The sequence below is a fragment of the Nomascus leucogenys genome, chromosome 16 (genome assembly GCF_006542625.1).
Source record: "Nomascus leucogenys isolate Asia chromosome 16, Asia_NLE_v1, whole genome shotgun sequence".
NCBI lineage: Eukaryota > Metazoa > Chordata > Mammalia > Primates > Hylobatidae > Nomascus > Nomascus leucogenys.
In genome coordinates, this window is record NC_044396.1 from 43400496 (window position 1) to 43416539 (window position 16044).

General features: G+C 35.0%; 1 protein-coding gene across 1 annotated transcript in view; it reads left to right on the top strand.

Moving 5' to 3' along the window:
• Positions 1 to 386: 386 nt before the first annotated feature.
• LOC101179227 (lipoxygenase homology domain-containing protein 1) overlaps positions 387 to 16044 on the top strand; it is a 158904-nt gene continuing 143246 nt past the window's right edge. The window contains 4 exon segments of the mRNA XM_030795086.1: positions 387 to 450; positions 1218 to 1381; positions 5011 to 5097; positions 8325 to 8457. Of these exon segments, the coding sequence (XP_030650946.1) occupies positions 387 to 450; positions 1218 to 1381; positions 5011 to 5097; positions 8325 to 8457 (448 nt within the window).

A 16044-nucleotide genomic window follows, 5' to 3' on the forward strand; every position in this document is an offset into this window, starting at 1 on the left:
GGCATGCGCCATCACATCTGGCTTTCATTTTTCTTAAATATCAACTTTCTGATTGACATGGTTTGGCTCTGTGTCCTTACCCAAATCTCATCTTGAATTGTAATTCCCAGGTATTGAGGGAGGATCAGGTGGGAGGTAGTTGGATCATGGGGATGGTTTCCCCCATGCTGTTCTCATGATAGTGAGTTCTCATGAGAGCTGATGGTTTTAAAAGTGTTTGGCAGTTCCCCCTTTGCGCGCGCTCTCTCTCTCTCCTGCCTTGTGAAGAAGGTACTTGCTTCTCCTTTGCCTTCTGCCATGATTGTAAGTTTCCTGAGGCCTTCTCAGCCATGTGGAACTATGAGTCAATTAAACATCTTTTATTTATGAATTACCTAGTCGCATTTATGAATTACGTAGTCGCATTTTTTATTTATGAATTACCTAGTCGCATTTATGAATTACCTAGTCGTAGTAGCTTTATAGCAATGTGAAAATGCAATAATACACTGATGTTTACCCCAAAGAAACCTGACAAAATTAAATCGAAATCCTAGGACATTATATCATACCACTATTAATGTACTATAATGTTTAGTCAGTATCAGTTATGTTCACAATGAGCCATATGTTTTCTAGCATTGTTTTCATTTGTTTCTAGGTGATACAAAATACACTTCTGTTTGTAGGATTTAGTTACTTTATTAATTGGGGATACTTAAAATAATAAATGAATAAATTATAGCAGATAACTTCTCAAATTCTACTCAGCCAATTCCTGTTTAAATTCTTAATTATTATATAAATTTTTATTTTGGAAAATAAATGTCTAAACTCAAAAAATATCCTAAAAGGCATTAATTCTCAATGCACATGTTACATGCCATGGCTGAGAATATTGGAGATTTTTTGTCAAAATACTGGGAGCTTCAAAGAAGTTGTTTAGTGACTCTCTTGGAGTCCAGGTATGACCAACAATAATATGGTAATGATACCACCCTAGCCACCTCACTAAAAATCTTTTTGGAAATATTCTCACTGTCACATTGTAGAAAATAGTAATTTTATTGAGTATTTTAAATTTCAAATATAAATCTTCTGTTATGGCACTTTTTCAGAGGCGATGAAGGATAAGTTTTGTCTATCCTGAACTCTCCTAGTTTTATTATGACCTCCTGTTCTGAGTCTTCCATTTCTCTCAGTTGCCATAATGCTGTATGTTATTTTTTCTTTTATAGGTAGTAACTGGAAAGTTTTTATAATCACCAGTGACTTGCCAGATGCAGGGACCAGCTCACAGATTTATATTATTCTGTATGGACAACATAGAAGTTCAGCCCCCATATATCTTTATGGAACACATGGGGCTCGATTTCAGGTTGGCCACGAAGACATATTTACTGTAAGTAATAAAACTGAGTATAAACTGTTAATGTAAGTGATACAGCTAGTAGGTACTTTGGGACGAACGTAGTCTATCCCTTTAATAACATCATGTGCCCTGTAGAAGATCATTCAAAAGTAATTTATGGAAGTTTTTGCTCAAGCAGATTTAACACAAGTAAATCTGCAATATGGGAAGAGACAGTAGCTAGAGAGAAATACTAGATGGTAAACATTTATTTTTATGTGGACAGACATCAGGAGCAAGGGCTTATGACTTTCTGGCTCTCCAGATAAGGCTCAAAGTCAAGCTCAAAAAGGGAAAAATGAAATTGTCAAACAAGGAAGGCAAAAAAGTTGTCATCAAGTCGTTAATTATTGGTTTTTATTAGTTATTAGTTATCAAGTTATTCGACCATGGCTAGACACATGGAGATCAGGATCTAGAGGGAAACAGAGGTAACAAAGATGAAGCAGGTAGACCAGTGCCATGCTGTTAAACTGAAGTCAGATACATTAACAAACAAAGGCAAGACTTGAAGTGGGTCAAGCACCCGGCACTTGTAGATGCTTAGTAAAGTCTGTTGAATAAATTAATGGATGCACAGAAGGATTGATTTGAACCAGGTGGAGACAGAGTAAAATCACCATGAAAAAAGAGTGTCCTTAAGTATTGTAAGTCTTCATAGGACAGCCACCTCCATGTGATCCTGGGCGTTTGGTGTACTACAACCACAGGAGAGGCTGAACCATTTGGAAACATTGTTACCATTAGATTAGTTTGATCTAACTTTTCCATCCTATATGAGTCAATGTTTAAAGACACTCTTGTGTTTATAGTCAATAAAAGTAGAAGATTTTGTCATTATTTTCCGTGAGTAAGAAATAAAAATAATCTGAGCTGTTGTTGTTTTACTATTTTAATGTTTCATGTTTTCTTTTAAATTGAATTATATATTCACATAGTTTGTAGGGCTAAATAATTTTCAATTCTGTAATAAGAAAGGAACACCCTTAACCCCTCATTTTCATAGTTTGATGCTTCTTTTTTCTTAATGCTGCTACTAAATTTCAGCTCTTTCTGTTGTCACTCTTGCTTAAGTTCTGGGATGGCTACATTAGTCTCTTGTTGTAGAGGCGATGGCTTCATTAAATGCAGTAATTTCATGCCAATTTTGATCACAGTTTCGTTTGTTCTAATGAATTGTTTTCTTGTAAGCGTTCTTAGGCAGACTGTTTTACGTCTTCCTTTCCTTTTTCCCTGTACTTTCTTTGTATAGACCTTTTCTTTTCTTTTTTATTATGGTAAAATACACAAAAGTTACCATTAAAAATTTTTAAATTGTACAATTTAGTGGCATATAGTACATTCACAGTGTTATTCAACAATCACTATCTACTTTCATAACATTTTATTCACTCCAAAAGAAAACCTTGTTATGCAGTCACTCCCTGTTGCCTTTCTACCAACCCCTAGCAACCCGTCTTGTCTTCCCTTCCCTTCCCTTTCCCTTCCCTTTCCCTTCCCTTCCCCGATCTACCTCCCTCCTCCCTTTTCCCCTCCCCTCCCCTCCCCTTCCTTTCCTTTCCCTCCCCTTCCCTTTCCTTTCCTATTTGGATGTTTTAAATTTTTTCTTATTGCTGAATCGCTCTAGCTAGAACTTTCAGTACAGTGTTGATAGAAGTAGCAAAAATTATTATCCTTGTCTTGTTCCGGATTTGGGGGAAAAGCTCTCCATCTTTTGCCATTGAGTATGACGTTATCTGTGGGTTTTTCTCACGATAAGTGCCCTTTATCATGTTCAGGAAGTTCTTTTCAATTTCTAGTTTGTTGATTTTTTTTTTTAATCATGAAAGGGCATTTGATTTTATCAAATGTATATGTGTGTGTGTCAGGGGGGCAGTTTGGCATCAGTTGAGATGATTGTGTTTTTCCCCTCTGTTTTATTTACATGGTATATTAGATTGATATTTGTATGTAGAACCAATTTCCCTTCCTGGGATAAATCCTAGTTTGTTATAACATATAAACTTTTTAATATGCTTCTGGATTCATTAGCTAGTTTTGTTGAAGATGTTTGCATCTTTATTAGGCACAGTGGTTTATAGTTTTCTTGTTATGTCTTTGAGTTTGTTATCAGCATAATGCCGACCTTGTAGAATGAGTTAAAAAGTATTTCCACCTCTTTTTTGGAAGTGTTTGGAATTAATTCTTCTTTAAATATTTGATAGAATTCACCAATGAAGCCTTCTGTCCTAGGTTTCTTTTTCTTGGGAGGTTTTTGATTACTGATTCAATCTCTTTACCCTTTATAGGTCTATTCATATTTTTTATTTCTTTGAGTCAGTTTTGGTGGTCTGTGTGTTTCTATAGATTTGTCCATTTCATGTAGGCTATCTAATTTGTTGGCATACTGTTGCTCATAGCCTTCTTTTATAATCCTTCTTATTTCTGTAAAGTCAATAGTAATGTCCCTACTTTTATTTTTGATTTTAGCAATTCTCTTTGCTAAAATCTAGATAGGCTAAAGTCTATCAGTTTTATTGATGTTTTTAATAACCAAATATTAATTTAATTTATTTTGTTGTTTTTATATTCTCCCTTTTGTTTATCAATCTATCTCTTTCTTCTACTAGCTTAGGATTTAGTTTGCCTTTCTTTTTCTAGTTCCTTAAGATGTAAAGTTAGGTTATTTATTTGAGATTTTTCTTCTTTTTTAATGTAGGTGTATATAGCTATAAATTTCCCTCAAAGCTCTGCTTTTTCCATATTTTTGTGTTATATTTTTGTTTTCACTTATCTCAAAGTATTTTTTAATTTTCCTGCAGTTTGTTCTTTGACCTATTTGTTGCTTATGAGTATGTTCTTTAATTTACACTTTTTTTTTTTTTCTGAGATGGAGTCTAGCTCTCTCGCCCAGGCTGGAGTGCAGTGGCATGATCTCAGCTCAGTGCAACCTATGCCTCCCGAGTTCAAGCAATTCTCCTGCCTTAGCTTCCCAAGTAGCTGGGATTACAGGCGCCTGCCACCACGCTCAGCTAATTTTTGTATTTTTGGTAGAGACAGGGTTTCACTGTTTTGGCCAGGCTGGTCTCGAACTCCTGACCTCATGATCCACCTGCCTTGGAATTTACACATATTTTGAACTTTTCAGTTTGCCTTATAATACTGATTTCTGGATTCATTCCATTGCGTTTGGACAAGATACTCTGTATGATTTGTCTTTTTAAATTTTCAAGATTTGTTTTGTTGCATAACATATGTTCTATCCTGGAGAACGTTCCATGTGTACTTGGAAAGACTGTTTTCTGTTGTTGGGTGGAGTGTTCTATAGATGTTAGGTCTAGGTGGTGTGTAATGTCCAAGTCCTCTATTTTCTTCTTCTTTTCTCTACTTGTTCTACCTATCATTCAAGTCAGGTATTGAAGTCTCCAACTATTATCATAGAGTGTCTGTTTCTCCATTCAGTTATGTTAAATTTTGCTTATTATATTTTAGTACTCTCTTGTTAGGTGTGCACATGTTTATAATTCTTACCTCTTCTTAATGAATTGACCCCTTTATCGACATATCATGTCCTAATCTGAGCTGTTTTTAAGTGGATTTTGTGAAATTACATTGAAAATTGTTCCCTTGGCTCTTCATAGATAACAGTTGGAGACATTGGAGCACTCTTTAAGATTCGTATTGGTCATACCAACTCTGGACCCTCCCCTTCCTGGCACTGCAAGGAGGTAAGGATATATCAACACTTTCCCATTCTTTGCAAAATCCTCTGCATATTCCTCTCAGGAGTCAACTCATCATGCTATAATTAGTTGATAGAGTCCTGTACCTTTTTAGCCAGTGCTTTCTTCAAGGCAGAAGTATCATATGCCCTTAATAATTAATTAATTCTTAATTGATTGAGGGAGGCACCTTAACCAAGCAATTCTTTCACCTCTTTGCAAAGAAAAAAACGCCTGGGATTCTGGATAAACTCATATAGCTTCTTGATATAGTTGCACTACTGATAAAAAGATGACTAGCTGTATGTTATTTGCTTCAGAAATGTTGTAAAGATAGACCACTGTGTTGATGAAATAATAGTCTACTAGAATTGAATGCCAGCTTTGAAATTTAGTCTATTCATGCTAAGCAAGAAAATGCCCCTTGAGTATTTTTAAGATTAAAAAAGGCTTAAATTTTCTACATTGTTCAGCCTGAAACATCCTACTTATTAGCATGATTGTCAGTTAATGCAGATCTCCAACACTGGAAATCATAGAGCTTGTCATCCACTTTTGTATATGGTGTATTTACATCTTCTGTCATTTCAAAATAAATGCTCTTTAACTAAACAAGTTCTCGAAATGTGAAGAAAATCTAGTCATATTCCTGATATTTTCGGCAAACTTACTCTTCTTGAGTTTTAACATGTGGAAGAATTGATGAAAAATTCATAGAAGATGAGTAATTCCTTAAAAACATTAAAAATTCCATTAGCAGAAATATATAGTTGTTAATACCATCTTCTTTATGTTAAAGTTACAGAAGATTCTGAAAGCAGAATGAAAAAATAAAACTTACCTTATGAAAATACAGAATGTTGAGGTTATATTTTAAAATTCAAAATTACTAAGTGGCTTCTATGTGAAATACGCTCTTTCATGCTATATAGAGCTTTTGAAGTATGATATTCAAATTGATTCTTCAGTGATCATATATGACAATATCTTTTTTCTTCCCTCTCTGTACGGTAAACTAACATATGAAAATTATCATTAATCCTCCTGCTATTTCATCTGATAGCCAATAAGCAAGATTACATTCATTATGAACTTGGGATGCTGAGACAAAAAATTTTGTATTACAGAGGAATGATATAAAAATCAGGCTGAAAATTTCTATTGTCTTTCTCTCTTTGGCAAGTATTCTCTCACTGCAAGGGAACTTTGCCTAAGGTTTACTTTGGCTTTTGTTGAGTACCTGTGAAGAAGAGACACATTCTTGATTCAAAGTTTCCTTCTGAATGTACAAAAGCCCTTATCCAGTTTATCCATTTTGCCAAATTAGATAATGGGTTGAAAATTTTCTGTTAAATTCTTATAATACAGTTTAGAAGTTTGAAATTTGAAATTTTAAGTCAGCCAACTTGTATGGGGATTTGAACAGAATCACTGATTCCGTGATAGCAAAAATAATACATTTCCATAAAATAACCACATTGCTTTAGAAACTTAATCTTGATTTTTTTCAAGTTTAGTTAGGGAAGATTACAAAATAAAAAGTTCAAAATGTTAGGTTATTTTCTGCTTCCCAAATGATCAGCTTTGGGCCTTAATTAAAATAATCAAATCAGACAGTCTTGGCAGTAATAACCTTGCAAACAATAGTTTTTCTCATGGGTTCTCAGGAAGCCTTTCTAAAAGTGACATTACATTGTATCAGAATCACACTTAATGTGCATTTATAAATGTAAATTCCTGAACCTGTCTAAGACTCACAGACCTTAGTAGGATAAGGTACTGAAAATCTGCCTTGTTTTCCTTTTTGAGACAGGGTCTCTCTCTATTGCCCAGGCTGGAGACCAGTGGCACGATCATGGCTCGCTGCAGCCTTGACTTCCCAGGCTCAAGTGATCCTCCCACCTCAGCCTCCCAAGTAGCTTGGACTATAGGCATGCACCACCACATCTGGCTAATTTTTTATTTTTTGTAGAGATGGGGTCTTGCCATGTTGCCCTGGTTGGTCTCAAACTCCTGGGCTCAAGCAATCTGCCCACCTTGGGCCCGCAAAGTGCTGGGATTACAGGTGTGAACCACTGTGCCTGGGTGAAAATCTGCCTTTTTAACAAGGTGATTTTAAAATCATTAAAGTTGAAAGTGTCTGATTTAAGGCATTCTCAAAAGAGTAAGATTAATTTAATAGTTAAAATAACACCTCACCGAAGCTTTATTTCTAAAAATATTTTAATGAAAAAGTTATCTTTCTGTAAACATTTCATTATACTACAAATGAAACATCTGAATCCATTACAGAACATTTCTGAATTCTTAAACATCAGAAAACATACTGAAGTTTTAAAGTAATTTTGAATATTTAGGTAGGCTAACAATCCTTACATTACCCTTGCACACTGGCATGCTTATTCACTATTTTGTGACATCAATTACTGGAACTCCAAGAGATACTGTAAAAGAATAATAGTACTCTATTCAGAAAAGGCTAGATTTTAGTATCAGAAAATATAATTTTTACTTTTTGATGATCTTCATATCTTTCAGTTCCTACCAGAAATTATTAACATTCTTGTTTAACTCCAGGATAAATGGATTAGGTATAATAGGTGATCATATAAATAATTAGTGCTTGAATTTTGTTCGTTGCTAAGGATCCAAGGGGGGAACCATATCAGTTTGAATCTGTAGTGTATGAAATCTGACCTTATGCTAGTATTTATAAAATCACTTTAAACCAAAAGTTAATTTCTAAGAAGTTGAAACAGGGAAATAATGTATTTCTAAAAATGTAAACATCTCTTTCTTAACAGGAAAATATTAATGACATAAGATTTGGGAAGAAATTGCCATGTTTGACATAAACATTTCAAAATAGAAACACTAGAAATAGAAAATTTGTCTGGGTGCAGTGGCGCGTGTCTGTAGTCCCAGCTACTCAGGAGGCTGAGGTGGGAGGATCACTTCAGCCTAGGAGTTGGCAACCAGCCTGGGCAACATAGCAAGACTTTGTCTCAAAAAAATAAATAAATAAATAGAAATAGGAAGATTTTTAGATAGAGGAAAGAAATGCCATTGTACTTGAGATGGCAGTAAAAGAAGAAATTAGCACTGTCAAATTATCAACGTTTCTCATATTAAAAATAATTCTCTGAGCTAAGTGGCAGTCTTGAACAAAAACTTATTTGATACTTTGATAAAGCATTCCTACATTTTTGAAAGTAATATTATTGTTATTATAGATACAATTGCATAATACGAATTCTGGAAAACAGTTTTATGTACCTGTTCAACGATGGTTGGCGCGAGATCAAGAGGATGGGGAAATCTGTCGAGAATTTCCTCTTTTAAGTAAAGGACAACCCGTCCTTCCAGGTAGGAAAGATTCAACTCCAGGTAGCACAGATAAAACTTGTTTGCCTAAATACTGAAGGGCAGGGAACCAATAAACACAGGTTGAGTAAATGAATGATTAAGGACTGCCAGTTTCTTATTACTTACCTCTCCGATGGAAAATGCTTTTTAGTTGTTTCACATGCCAGCATTCAGAAATATGTTCTTGTCAACAGCCCTATAGGAAGGTCGGCTGAAATGCTTCTTAATCAAAACAAGGAAATTAATTCTTAGGCGGTCATGAGAAAATTGAAGGTCAAATGAAGTTCCTCCAGGGCTAAGAAATGCAAGTCAATGTGTACTTTTCCCACTGGGCTCTACCTCATTTTTGAAAATTTATCTATTTCATTAGGAAATAAAACACAACTGCTCAATGACTTTCTTTTTTTAATTATTATTATACTTTAAGTTTTAGGGTACATGTGCACAATGTGCAGGTTTGTTACATATGTATACATGTGCCATGTTGGTGTACTGCACCCATTAACTCATCATTTAGCATTAGGTATATCTCCTAATGCTGTCCCTCCCCCATCCCCCGACCCCACAACAGTCACCGGAGAGTGATGTTCCCCTTCCTGTGTCTGTGTGTTCTCATTGTTCAATTCCCACCTATGAGTGAGAACATGCGGTATTTGGTTTTTTGTCCTTGTGATAGTTTACTGAGAATGATGGTTTCCAGTTTCATCCATGTCCCTACAAAGGACATGAACTCATCATTTTTTATGGCTGCATAGTATTCCATGGTGTATATGTGCCACATTTTCTTAATCCTGTCTATCATTGTTGGACATTTGGGTTGGTTCCAAGTCTTTGCTATTGTGAATAGTGCCACAATAAACATACGTGTGCATGTGTCTTTATAGCAGCATGATTTATAGTCCTTTGGGTATATACCCAGTAATGGGATGGCTGGGTCAAATGGTATTTCTAGTTCTAGATCCCTGAGGAATCGCCACACTGACTTGCACAATGGTTGAACTAGTTTACAGTCCCACCAACAGTGTAAAAGTGTTCCTATTTCTCCACATCCTCTCCAGCACCTGTTGTTTCCTGACTTTTTAATGATGGCCATTCTAACTGGTGTGAGATGGTATCTCATTGTGGTTTTGATTTGCATTTCTCTGATGGCCAGTGATGATGAGCATTTTTTCATGTGTTTTTTGGCTGCATAAATGTCTTCTTTTGAGAAGTGTCTGTTCATGTCCTTTGCCCACTTTTTGATGGGGTTGTTTGTTTTTTTCTTGTAAATTTGTTGGAGTTCATTCAATGACTTTCTAAATGTCTGGCCAAAAGCAGAGATGTGTTCAAGCCTTGTGTAAATTTATGGCTGATAATAGGCTCTTGTTCTACTCAGGGTTAGGTAGTCACTGCTCCCAAGCACAAGAATTCAGGGTGACTATCCATAAGAACCATTTGCTCTTGGGTCTGCTGGCCTTTGCCTTGGGGGAGAACAGGATAAGGGCATATGAGATTATCAAATAGACAATTGGCAAAAAATAGATTTTTCTCCAATCCAGACTATGTTCTATTAAAAATGTGATGTTTCAGTGCGATACCATCTCACACCAGTTAGAATGGCCATCATTAAAAAAGCAGGAAACAACAGGTGCTGGAGAGGATGTGGAGAAATAGGAACACTTTTACACTGTTGGTGGGACTGTAAACTAGTTCAACCATTGTGGAAGTCAGTGTGGCGATTCCTCAGGGATCTAGAACTAGAAATACCATTTGACCCAGCCATCCCATTACTGGGTATATACCCAAAGGACTATAAATCATGCTGCTATAAAGACACATGCACACGTATGTTTATTGCGACACTATTCACAATAGCAAAGAGTTGGAACCAACCCAAATGTCCAACAACGATAGACTGGATTAAGAAAATGTGGTGCATATACACCATGGAATACTATGCAGCCATAAAAAATGATGAGTTCGTGTCCTTTGTAGGGACATGGATGAAGCTGGAAACCATCATTCTCAGTAAACTATCGCAAGGACAAAAACCCAAACACCGCATGTTCTCACTCATAGGTGGGAATTGAACAATGAGAACTCATGGACACAGGAAGGGGAATATCACATTCCGGGGACTGTTGTGGGGTGGGGGGAGGGGGGAGGAACAGCATTAGGAGATATACCTAATGCTAAATGACGAGTTAATGGGTGCAGGAAATCAACATGGCACATGGATACATATGTAACAAACCTGCACATTGTGCACATGTACCCTAAAACCTAAAGTATAATTAAAAAAAAAAAGTGATGTTTTAATTTTCTAAATAAATAAATAAATGAGTAATAGTAAGTCTTATCTGACATTAGGCTTAGGTCCATACCAACCTGTGTAGTTTTTTGAGGGAACATAGACTGGTAAACATTTGCACAGATTGATGACTCCTTTGTGGTTTTAAATAAGGTGTGATCACTTTTCTTAAGTTTCTGAAGTTAAAAATATTTTTGAAAAGACATGAATAGCTCTACTTACTGAAAAGTGAAGCAGGAGCATCGTTCTTACCATTCATAAGTATTTTTTTTCCACCATTTGGAAGCATTGTTATCACTATTCTTCCTCATCAGCCCACACGTTTCACCTGAGAAGATGTTCTCCAGGTGCCCTATTCCTACCCATTGTTAGTAATGATGCAGAGGTGACTTTCTGCTGCTACTTCCCTCCATTTTAACTGTTAAAGTTCTGCTCAAAGAAGGCACACTCTACAAATATGTTCTGATTTTACTTGTCTTTTGTGTAGGGCTTGACCCTTATGGCTTATTAATAAATAGTTTTCTTTTCAGTTTCAGGACATGGCTTGGTATTCTAACCATACCTTATCATATGTTATCTATAAATTTGATAAGCCTTTAGTTATCTAGGTCAGTGGTAGATATAGCAAATGATGATTTACCCTTGCCATATTTTTATCTAATATTCTAGCTAAGATTGATGCTGTGTCTGAAATGATACCATTACAAATAAGTAACACTCTTCACTAGAGGTAGACACATAAGTTCTAGGTGGTACAAATAACGAAAGCTGGATTAATGTCTTTTTTGCTATATTTTATTCCTTTAAGTTTATAAAAAGTAATGGTAGTTATTCGTCATTGAAGACAACAGTAACTCTAAAAGTATTTGCCCAGTTTACCAGTATACCATCATGTGTACCTGAAAAAAAATTTGTTGTAATTATGGAATTATTTTCCTGCAAAGGATAAAGGTTCCTAAGAAAACACCAAAAGTGGGCTCACGGGCTGTGTGAGCTACTTTTAAACAAATTTTATTTTTAATTGTGATAATTAACACAAACATTAAATTTACTACCTTAAACATTTTTAAGTGTACAGTTCACTTGTGTTAAGTGTATTCACATTGTTATGCAACAGATCTTTAGATCTTCTGCATCTTACAAAGCTGAAACTCTATATCCATTAAATACTAATTCCCCCCAATCCCCACCCCGCCGCACTTCTGTCAGCCCTTGGGAACCACATTTCTACTTTCTGTTTCTATGATTTTAACTACTTTAGATACATCATATGAGTGTAAGCATACAGTATTTGTCCTTTTGTGATTGGTTTATTTTACCTAATGTAATGTCTGTGGTATAGCATGTTAACAGAATTTTTATTCTTTTTAAGACTGCATATTACTGTATCATACGTATATACCACAATTTCTTTATCCATTCATCTGATAGCGGACATTAGGCTTGCTTCCACCTTCTACCTATTGTGAATAATGTTGTAATGACCATGGCTGTGCAAATTTAAATATCTCTTTGAGATTCTACTTTGAACTCTTTTCAGTGTGTATCTAGAAATGGGGTTGCTGAATTATATGGTAATTCCATTTTAAATTTTTTGAGGAACCTCCTTACCTTTTTCCATAGTAGTTGGACAATTTTACATCCCACAAGGGTTCCAATTTCTCTGCATTCTCCCCAACACTTGTTTTTTTTTTCTATTGATACTGGCCATTATAATGGGTGTGAGGTAGTTTTTCATTGTGGTTTTCATTTGCATTTCTGTAATAATTAGTGATGTTGAATTTTTGTAGGCTTGTAGGACATTTGTATATATTCTTTGATGAATTGTCTGTTCAAGCTCTTTGCCTATTTTTAAATTGGATTGTCTCTTTTTCATGTGTTATTGTTTAGTTGAAGGAGTTCCTTATTTTTTCTGGATATTAGCCTCTTATCAGAGATATGATTGGGAAATATTTTTTGCAACTCCATAAGTTGCCTGTTTACACTAATGATTGTTGCCTTTGCTGTGCAGAAGTTTTTAAGTTTGATGTAGCCCCATTTGTTTATGTTTGTTTTTGTTGCATGTGATTTTGGTGTCATATTCAAGAAATAACTGCCAAATTTGATATCCTGAAGGTTTTCTCTTAAGGTTTCATCTAGGAGTTTTATGGATTTAGATTTTTATGGTTAGGTCTTTAATCCATTTTTGGTTAATATACATATTGATGTAAGATAAAGGTTCAACTTTATTTATTTATTTTTTTGCATGTGGATATCCAATTTAGTCAACACCATTTATTGAAGAGACTGTCTTCCTCCTTGTGTGGTCTCGGCATCCTTGTCAAAATCATTTGACTGTGTAATCAAGGGCTTTTTTCTGAGTTCTCTATTCTATTCTATTAGTCTGTCTATCTTTATCCCAGTACCACACTGCCTTTATTACTGTTGCTTTGTCATATGTATTAAAATCAAGAAGTGTGAGACTTATAACTTTGATCATTTCAAGATTGTTTTGACTATTCAGGGATCTCTTGGCAATCTACTTGAATTTTTGGATTTTTTCCTATTTCTGTAAAAATTGCTGTTGAGATTTTGATAGGGACTGCATTTAATCTTTAGATTGCTTTGGGTAATGTAGACATTTTAACAATATTAAGTCTTCTAACCTACAAACGTGGGGTGTCTTCCCATTTATTTGTTTCTTTAATTTATTTTAACAATGTTTTGTAGTTTTCACTGTACATGTCTTTTGCTGCCTTGGTTTAGTATTAAGTATAGTATTTTATTGTTTTTGTTGCTATTGTAAATGCAATTGTTTTCTTAATTTCTTTTTGTATTATTCTTTGTTAGTATATAGTAATGCAGTTGCTTTTTGAGTGTTGATTTTGTTGTTTTAACAATTTTTTTGTGTGTGGAGCCGTTTAGAGTTTTCTACATATATAACCTGCAAACAGCGATAATCTTGCTTCTTCTCTTCCAAGTTGGATATCTTTTATTTGTTTTTCTTGTTTTAATTGCAATACCTAGAACTTTCAGTCATATGTTGAATAGAAATGATGAGTGGGCATCCTTGTCTTTTTCATGATCTTACAGGAAAAGCTTTTTTTCTTTCATCAATAAGTATTGTGTTAGCTGTGAGCTTTTTATATATTGCCATTATTATGTTGAGATAGCTTCCTTCTATTCCTAGTTTGTTGAGAGCTTTTATCAAGGAAGGATGTTGGATTATAAGAATGCTTTTTCTGCATTGATGATGTTTTTTGTTTTTTGTCTTTCATTCTATTAATGTGGCATGTTACATTGATTGATTTTCATATGTGGAACCATCCTTGTATATCTAGGTATAAATGCAACTTGGTCATGCTCTATGTGCTGGGGGTAGGAGGGGGAGCTTCAGCATGTAAAATGCCATGAATTTTCCTACTGACTTGATGAGGTTCTTTTTGTCTTTGGGCTTGCCTGGGTGCAGGAACCTCTTAGGCGGTTTCTGGGGTTCTCACAAAGGCAAATGTTCCAAGTATTGTTGTTATGATGGTGTCTCTGTGGGCAAATGCATCTTGCTGATGCCCTATGGGTACTTTTTAATGAAACAACTATTTTGTATTTCAGTTTACCCAGTAGAACCCTGGGGAAATATGTCAATTAAGAAAATTTCAGTTCATTTTTGTTATATATTTGTCTTTTAAGTTCTTACATGGAAAATAAAAGAAGAACACCTCTGATTAGAATAGCACAAACGTGATAAACCACTGTTACTCTGATCCCCCTCCTCTTGTTTTCTCTCTCCAACTTTAGCATAGTTATTTGGTTTTTAAAAAAGGAAAAATGAAATTTTGGTTAGAAAAATAATAAGGAAGGCTGAGTGTGGTGGTTTACACTTGTGATCCCAGCACTTTGGGAGGATAAGTCAGGTGGATCTCTTGAGTTCAAGACCAGCCTGAGCAACGTGGAAAAACCCCATCTCTATTAAAAAATATAAAATTATATATTATGAATATGTAATATAATATAATGTTATAATATATAATCATATTATTATATACATGATATATAAATGATATATATAAATGATATATATAAATTATATATATGTGTGTGTATATATATATATATATATATATATATATATGAAAATTAGCTGGGCATGGTAGCACATGCCTGTAGTCCCAGCTAGTCCGGAGCCTGAGGAGGGAGGATCGCTTGAGCCTGGGAGGTTGAGGATGCAGTGAGCCATGATTGTTCCACTGCATTCCAGCCTGAGTGACAGAACCAGACCCTGTATTAAAAAAAAAAAAAAGAAAAGGATTGTCAAGTTTACAATCCCAGAAAGTAAATAAAACTTCCCTCAATAATTCCTACTTCTAAACCTTCTGCATGAGCTGAGGAGGGAATGGAATATGAAAGAATATCAACTGATGTGAAAATCCAGAGGATGGAGCTGGTATGGGAGGGCAGTGCAGAACTGTGTTTGAATTCACAGAACTCTTGAATCAGAATCTTTTTCTCTTCTTCTGGTACTTCATGCCCATGAACATTAGGTATTTTATTATTATCCTACAGGTCCCTGAGGTTCATTTTTTTAAAAAAGCATTTTTCTGTGTTGTTAGATTGGATGATTTCTATTTATCTGTCTTCAAGCTCATTTGTGCTTTCCTCTGTTCTCTCCGGTCTGCTCTTAAGCCTATTCAGTGAGTTTTAAAATTTGTTTATGATGCTTTTTTTCAGTTCTAAAATTTCTGTTTGATTCTTCTTTAAGTTTTCTATTTCTTTGCGGGGATTTTCTATTTCTCCATTGGTTTTATGAGTTCATGCTTGTTTGTAGTAACATTTGTATCCCAACTGCTTTAAAATCTTTGCCAGATAATCAGTACCCGTGTCATCTCAATGGTGATGTCTCCGTTCTCTTTTCCCATGTGAGTTGATATTTTTCTTGTTCTTAATATTCTGAGTATTCATATTATATTCTGGGCATTTTACATATTATTATATGAGACACTAGTTCTTATTTAAATCCTAAGGAGAATGTTGATATTTTTGTTTTAGTATATAGTTGACTACTGGTTAATTTCAGGTTATAAATCCTAACCTGTCTTCTGTGGGCTGTGGTTCCAATGTCAGTTCAGTTCTTAAAGCCTCTACAGTTCTTGGATCTTTCTTTTGGTCCTTTGCTTAGAAAACTGAGGCTTTAGTTATCCTGTTGTGCTGTGCACTTCTGCAGTCTTCCTGTTTGGAAGGAAGACCCTGTTGAAGCCCAGTTTCATCAAACAGAAGAGAAAGTTCTCTCCTTCAGAATGTTGGCTCCAATGTGCTCTTCTTCC